We start from the raw sequence: 7,774 nt of genomic DNA, 5'->3' as shown, positions 1-7,774 counted from the left end.
AGGGATTTTTTTTGGCTATAAAATATTAAACCCCAAAGCGAAGTCGGCTAATTATTTTTTTCTGGTAGCTGCAGTAAAATTTATGCATTTATAGAACAATGTAAGTGAAAGAGCAGAGAGAGTGTACTTCACTGGAACCGTTAGTGCTTTTTGTTGTTTCAATCGTTTCCCCTTTAGTATGGACTATTTTCTCTATGAGCAGTACATTTTTTGTAATTTTCATTTAGTACTTTAGTAACTAGTTATATTTTCATGTTGGGGGTTGATCGGGTGATTCTCATCTCAATCTCAATATTGTCCTTAAATCAAGCAATTGGTGATCAAGCAAATTAAATGTAATTAGATCACAATAAGTAATTAACACATAATTAAGCCAATCTGTCATAAGGCGGATTGCTTCAAATTACTACCATCAATGAATGCTAAGGCTTAGTTTGGATGCTTGCTAGAATAACTGTGAACTTGTAGAGCTTCCGCAAACTTTACCGCCCCCCTATCATAATAAAGTGTTGTAATTTTTTACTATTGCAGGGAATTTCAGCTTCACTGAGAGATTAACAGCCAAGTATGCTGGAGCTGTGGCGATGTATTTTGTATCTAAGAAATTGAAGAAAAAATATAATATTACGGACGAGCGTGCAGCTCTATATGAAGCTGCAGAAACATGGGTCGATGCGCTTAAGGGCCAAGATTTTCTAGGTTTGTTCAATTCCTCTTTTTGCAGTATGTTTACTAAGCTAACAGAGATGATCAACTTGAGTAGCATCACCATTTATCTCTCTATTTCATCGTCATTTCAACAGGTGGTGCGAAGCCTAATTTAGCTGATCTTGCTGTCTTCGGTGTTTTGAGACCCATTCGTTACCTTAAGTCGGGTCGAGATATGGTTGAACATACACGCATTGGTGATTGGTATACACGAATGGAAAGTGCTGTGGGAGCCTCTTCCAGAATCCAGGCCTAGTTTAACAATTTCTTCCAGTTGCAATATATGTATCTAATTAGGACCTACTCTGAAAATTTTCTTGCCCATATAGAGGTTTTCTAGTTGGACTGCCTTCATAGAGAGAACTTACACTTCTCTTTTCAGGTAATTGGGAGGCAAAACATTGTCTTTTCATACGTGACATTGTTCTTTGTACTTGCATTTGAATTTGGATAAGCAAACCTTAGAACAGGTCCGCGGGGATGTGCAATTTTTTTCTACTTTGCTTTTGCATTTGAATTTGGATAATATTCTCGACGAGCACCCAAATGTATACATGATTGAGTTATTTATTTTTAGATCCGCGTGATATTTATTTATGGAATAATACGTATTTTTCTGCATGCCGTTAAGATAGTAGCGTTGAGTTAATTCCCGCAATAAGTTGAGAGGTTAATGCCCAAGCAACTAGGTCCTTGTTTGATTTAGATGAAAGTCATATTTTTAGTACATTTTGAGGAAAGTTGATGGAATGTGTGATTAAAAAGTTTTGAGTTCTGATTAAAATTAATTTTTGATTAATTAATTTTTTTTAGTTGAACTAAATATGAGCTAAGCCTCTGTTTGATCCTCGTTCTTTTGAAAAAGCATATTTTTAAAGTGTGTACATTCTTCAAAACAATAATATTACATGCAAATTCAAAAATTTTCTTTATTTTTTAATCGCACATTTTTCATCAATTCATTATTCAAAAATGTATTTTTATAAAAAGAAAAAAAAGGGCTCAAACAAGGGCTAAGTAAGTCGTATAGAAAAGGTTTTTAAACGGGTTAATTATATGAATGGTCATTGAACTTTGTCCTGTGTTACTATTTAGTCACTGAACTTAAAAACGTAAGTCAATGGTCATTGAACTTCATCAAGTTTTACTAATTTATAATTGAACTTTAAAATGTATCTCAATGGTCACTGAACTTTGCACCGTGTTACTCATTCGTTACTCAAATGGAAAAATTCGTTAAGTCCAACAAATGAGGTCAACTTGAATGATGGATGGGTGACACGGTGCAAAATTCGGTGACCATTGAAATACATTTTAAAGTTCGATTATGAAATAGTAACATTTGATGGAATTCAGTAACCATTGAGATACATTTTTAAGTTCAGTAATTAAATAGTAACATAGTTGAAAAATCAAATCGAAATAAGTTATATTGACACTATTCAAACATTTTTATACTTCTATTTAATTTTTCTTTCTCAATTTTTTTTATTGTTCAAACTATTTCTCTTTCAATCTATTTATGTGGAGTTTGAGATACGGTGAACTGATGCTAGTTGATCTAAAAATCAAACGTACATTTTCATCGTGATGGATGAATATTAGCAACAAATTTATTTTTATTTAATTTATAGGTCTTTGATTTTCTGTTTTCTCTTTTTTCCTTTCATTTTCTTTGATTTTTTCTTTCATAGATGTCATTTTGAAAAGTTTAGCCCTTGTTTGATTCCCATTTTGAGGGATAAAAGGAATTTTTGAATAGTATATTGATGGAAAATGTGTAGTTAAAGAAAAATTTTGGATTTGCATGTAATATTTTTTTATTAAAGAATGTGTGGTTGAATAATGTCAAATCACTGTTTATTTTTTTATTTTTATTTTTTATTTTTGTGGAAAGAATGAGATTCAAACAAGGGCTTAATAATTCAATTTAAAAACATATTTTAATGGTCACTGAACTTTGCCCTATGTTACTATTTAGTCACTAAACTTAAAAACATAACTCAATGGTCACTGAACTTCGCCAAGTGTTACTATTTCATAATCGAACTTTAAAATGTATCTCAATGGCCACCGAACTTTGCACTGTGTTACCCATCTATCACTCAAGTTGACACCGTTTGTTGGACTTAACGAATTTTTCCATTTGAGTGCAGATGGGTAACATGGTGCAAAGTTCGATGACCATTGAGATACATTTTAAAGTTCGGTTATGAAATAGTAACACTTGGTGAAGTTCAGTTACCATTAAGTTACATTTTTAAGTTCAATGACTAAGTAGTAACATATGACAAAGTTCAGTGACCATTTATATAATTAACTGGTTTCTAAACATATCTCTTTTTTCCGGAAGCTGAAGGTGCCAAAGTTTTTAGGAAAAATTGATCCACTGGTCCTCTACTTATCACTTTTACATTAACTTGGTCCTTAATCTATTCCTTTTTTAGGTTGTTCAATTCAGGTAAGTCAACCTTTGAATTTTGTATCCAACTTTCCTTGTACCATTAGGACTAATGATTTACTTTTCCTTCTTTGTTTATGCTAAAAATATCACCACAATAAATTCTTCAACAATATCTTGAATTTTCAAAATTAGGTAGACAAAAATCTTAAAGACCAACAATCCTTAAAATTGAAAGGTAATGTTGTAATAGTGATAAAATGAGAGAAGACTGGATTTAGAAGAACTCCGAGAAACAATTGAAAGAAAATATTTTAAAGAGTTGAATTTTTATTTATAAACAATTTTATTATTTGATCCCTATTAAAGAGATACAAATCTGCATCTTTTTTTAATCCATCCACTGTCTTATGTTCTTCCCAAATAGGGAAAAGGAAATAGTTAGTTGTGAAGAAAAATCACAAAAATAAAATTATGAAAATATATTAAATCAAAATGTTCCTAATGTGCTAGTTATCTACAAGTTAACACCGCCGAATTATGCCTCGATCCTAATATGAGAATTCTCGGACACTTGAATGAAAATTTACTCAATGATCAGTTTGAGCAAGGCATACGAACACCAAGTTAACTTAAAAATAGGTGAACATGTAATTTTACGATATTTTTACTATGAATTCAAGCAATATCTCATTTATCCGTGCTTAAAAGTGACTTATTGTGAAAGTGACGTTTAGAAAAAGAAGTTAAAGATTTTTACTTTTTGAAAAAGTGAAATTTATTAATTTTAAGACAATAAATAACATAGAGGTGATACCACATGTATATCAGAGTGTCAATAACGATGTCCACCAGAAAGACCCACTTTCAATAAAATATAATTTATTCAAAATGAATATCCTCGTGAAAAGGGTGAACACAATTATGAAAATAACATTATGTTCAAATAGATATTTCGTAACATAATAAACAAAATTGAGTATGTTGTAACATTATGTTCCCAGCCTTAATTATATCTAATGTATTGTATAACGTCGCCTTGGATAACACAAATTACTGTCAAAGCTACGAAATTTTAACCCTAATTCTTATCAATTCTGTTTCTTGTCCCCTCAAACAATAACCAAATAGTGTCTGCATAGTAGTGCAAAATATTTGGCGAGGATTTGAAGTTTGAAAATGGAGCCAGTAGCTTCGGTGGTGGATAAAATCAAGGGGTTTGCTCAATCCACTCAGGAATTCGCTTGCAGCCTCCTTCAGCGTCGCAGTAATTCCAATCGCCGGAATCCGGTAAATCTTCCACATTTTGATATATAAACGAAAATATCATTGTTGTTTTTTTGATTTACGCTCGATAACTAAATAGTTTATTATAAATTATATGTACTCACTGAATGGATAGAGAATTGAATTTTCATCCAATTACTGTTCATTTTATTTTGGAAACGAATTAGGTTATGCTTCCAATGTAAGTGATTTTGCATTTATACTGCAAGAGGCTTTTTTAGGCGGTTAATAATCGATTATTTGCTTCTACTATCAATATTGACATTTTGGTAAACTATTAGCAGTATTAATAATGATTGGCACACGAATTCCGGATATTAATAAAAGTTGGAACCTTACTGATGGGTTGATGGCAGAGACTCAGAATAATAGTTGGAAAAATGAAGTCTGCTGGAATTTTTGTACACTGATGGAACTGGAACAAATTATCCAAAGATATTCCCTTTTTTTTGGGCCAATTTTAGCGATTTTTTGGTTGTTTTTATCTAAATTTTGATAATTACTGGCTGTACTTCTTTAAGCTGAAAAGCTATGCCTTCTCCTTAGTGTGTCAGTGAGATTTGATGGCATTGTCTTGATGATTAATGGAATGTTGGAGTCCTATGTTTTGTCCCCATTTCTGAATTAATTAGCGCCTTAGCACCACATTGAGTAGCGTTTTACCTCAAGAAACATTCAAGTTGTTGCTTCTGAAGTCAAATCAAGACACGCTATTGTAACAGATTTGAGACTATAATTTGATCATACTTTTAATTCCTCGACATTCTTTAGTATTTGACAATTTTGCTGATTCCCTAGGTAGCAACAAGCTGTATGATGGAGCTTTACAACTGTTCCAATGATATGATTTTCAGATTGAGATTTTGAAGCGGTTGCAGCGCGAAGCTTTTTCTGATATCATGAAACTCAGAGACAGACAAGACAAGGTGGAGCGAATGCTGACCTTCTATAAATCTGCAAAGGGAAGTCCGTTCCAAGAAGCTAGCACTCATGTAAGGGGAGAGGTGGATGTGTTAGCGGCATTGTTGATGATGGACAGTGTTGACGAGCAGAAAATTGAAGCAATTGAGAGGTCTGGTATCAGGACAGGTATTCAATCAAGATTCACATTTGAAACCACTATTCGGGAGAAAGACACGTTTGTTGCAGAGTTTGTCGCCAGTGAAAAGGAGCTAGGTGGTACTTTTGGAGGTCCTCTTTCCCTTTCAAAAATTCTTTATGCTGCGAATATTAGCGACTGGTGCTCTGCAGTTGCAATTCCAGTGGGCGCCCGATGCAGAGATGTGGGAGTTGCTACAAGTTCTCATGAGGTGAAGTTTATCTCGTAACACTTGTCACATGACTGACTTTCTTTAATACTTTAGCATCGTGAATGCATTTGTATGTGTTAAAGTATGCGTAAGAGTACTCAATTACTCTAGCTCTAGTACTGCGAAAACATGGAGATAAAAGCACCATAAAAATGGCTCAGAGATCTACTAAAGTATGGCTTTCCTTTTTTTCAGGATAGGGCCCTTACCGACTATTCTGCATTTGGACCTCCACTTCTAAATCAGCATAATGGCAGTGCCATTGGCATAATGGCGCGCAAATCAAATGTTGTTGCTTCATTGGGTCAGTTTCTTTCTGGCCTTGGAGTGCATCAAAACTCTGCGAGATTTACACATTCCTTGAGCACTTTTGGGCAAGTCGTCTACCAACTTTCTACTAGTACAAAGCTCTCTCTTTTGGGTTTGTGCAAAGATTCTAGGTTGTTAAACCGAAGGGTCAATCTTGGAGCATTGGCTATCCCTGTTAGCCTATTCAAACAAAGTATATCTTCGGAGACATCTGTGGAGGAAGACAGCTCGACAACTAGGAAAGGACGCGCATCGGATGGATTTATTGCTCTGATGCTTGAAACAGAGCTTGATGATAATACACGAATCGGGGGTTGGGTTGAGATGAAAAACTCGAATCCCAGATATCTACAATGGGCTGTCACAATGTCTGATACCTCTGAAGATGAGCTCGGATGGGGTCTGTCATTGGGAGGTTTGGTCCGAGGCCCAAAAGATTGGGAACATTTTCAGGTTGAAACATTTTTGAAAGTAAAACTTGGCAAGAGATTTAACTTCGAGCCTGCTCTTTTGTATGTAATGGATGGGGCTTCCCAATTTCCAGCCCTGATGTTCCGTTCTACTTGGTCCCTCTGATTGTTCTTCAGCATTTTGTGCAATATGAACTCAATTTTTTGTGAATGCAGTTCTTTATCTCTGCAGTTAAGTGCACTGCAGTATTCTTGGTTGCTATCATCATAAACCTAGCCTCTAAATGGTGTCCGCTCTTCATTTTTTTATCAGTGTTTATTTATCACACGGTGCTTTGGAAAAAGTGGGTTAACACCACCCATCGTCACTGGAGTTATGGCAAAATTTCTGGTTACCACCTACAATTAGTAAGCGAGCTTAAATATTTGTTACAATTTGATGATTCTTTCATTTTTCCTAGTTTGACTGATGGGAAAAATGTTGTGGCAGTCTAGTTGGTAAATAACTAGATTGTCACGGAGCATTATTCTCAGTCATATTGAAACAAATTGAATTCAGTGTTTAACTTGAAAAAACTTGAAGTTCAGTGACTAACTTGTAATTTTGCTAAAACTTCAGTGACCAACAATGTATTAAACTCAAAAAATTTAATGGGTTGAGCTTCATAAATTTTTTATGCCCGACGCTCAGATTACTAAAGTGTTTGGCCCAGAAGGTGGTTGATGAACTTCGCTGATTGTGGTTATTGCAATGCTCAATCGAGTTCCCTCAAACAGACTGGAAATTGGCTAGGGAGCTGTAACTCTTGAGAAGATTGTCGAACTTGTTGAAAATGTATTTGAAGTGATCGATATGTTTATGTTGAAATGTGAAATTTCAATATCTTATGTTCGCTCATTGTATTTATTGAGTAATGCTATTTGTACATCATTGTGCATATAATGGTATACAGATATCTTCCATGTCTTTAATCTATATTGCATTATGTACACAATGATGTACAAGTAGGATTATTCATTTGTTTAAGAAGGCCGCTCCTTTCGTCACCATTAACAATTTCAGAATCTGTGTTAATTTTAGATGAGAAAATCGATTATGAAGATGTGTGCGATTGGTTCTAAACGACTGTGGCTGAATTTGTTATTTTCTTTTCATAATTTTCGACTCAGCTTGCAACTGCAGTCAGGACTTTGAACTTTGTTACATCGACCTTGCATTATATTTCTATTTAGTACATTCATTACGTTAATAAATTGAGCTTTATTCTCATTTGTTTGAAGTGGAGCATAGTGAGCTTTGGACACTGTAAGGCCGCTATCTCCTCAAATTTAAATCACTTTTAGAAGGG

General features: G+C 34.3%; 2 protein-coding genes across 4 annotated transcripts; both read left to right on the top strand.

Moving 5' to 3' along the window:
- The first annotated feature begins 510 nt into the window (after nt 1–510).
- Nucleotides 511–1,284, top strand: LOC111367572 (prostaglandin E synthase 2-like). Its single transcript, XM_022988518.1, has 2 exons — nt 511–699; nt 804–1,284. Exons 1-2 carry the CDS (start codon nt 585–587, stop codon nt 962–964), a joined length of 276 nt encoding a protein of 91 aa, XP_022844286.1. The 5' UTR covers nt 511–584; the 3' UTR covers nt 965–1,284.
- Nucleotides 1,285–4,115: 2,831 nt separating this feature from the next.
- Nucleotides 4,116–6,762, top strand: LOC111367571. 3 transcript variants are annotated; one of them, XM_022988515.1, is made up of 3 exons: nt 4,116–4,399; nt 5,251–5,706; nt 5,902–6,762. In XM_022988515.1, the coding sequence occupies exons 1-3, from the start codon at nt 4,289–4,291 to the stop codon at nt 6,589–6,591; spliced, it is 1,257 nt and encodes a 418-aa protein (XP_022844283.1). In that variant the 5' UTR covers nt 4,116–4,288; the 3' UTR covers nt 6,592–6,762. The 3 variants fall into 3 exon arrangements, with proteins under 3 accessions (XP_022844283.1, XP_022844284.1, XP_022844285.1); XM_022988516.1 differs by having other exon boundaries at nt 4,117–4,399; nt 5,195–5,706; XM_022988517.1 differs by having other exon boundaries at nt 4,314–4,399; nt 5,199–5,706.
- Nucleotides 6,763–7,774: the final 1,012 nt, after the last annotated feature.

Source organism: Olea europaea, chromosome 18 (genome assembly GCF_002742605.1).
Source record: "Olea europaea var. sylvestris chromosome 18, O_europaea_v1, whole genome shotgun sequence".
NCBI classification, from domain to species: Eukaryota; Viridiplantae; Streptophyta; class Magnoliopsida; order Lamiales; family Oleaceae; genus Olea; species Olea europaea.
The sequence above is the reverse complement of the archived record's forward strand: the minus strand, read 5'-3'. Positions and strand labels throughout refer to the sequence as shown.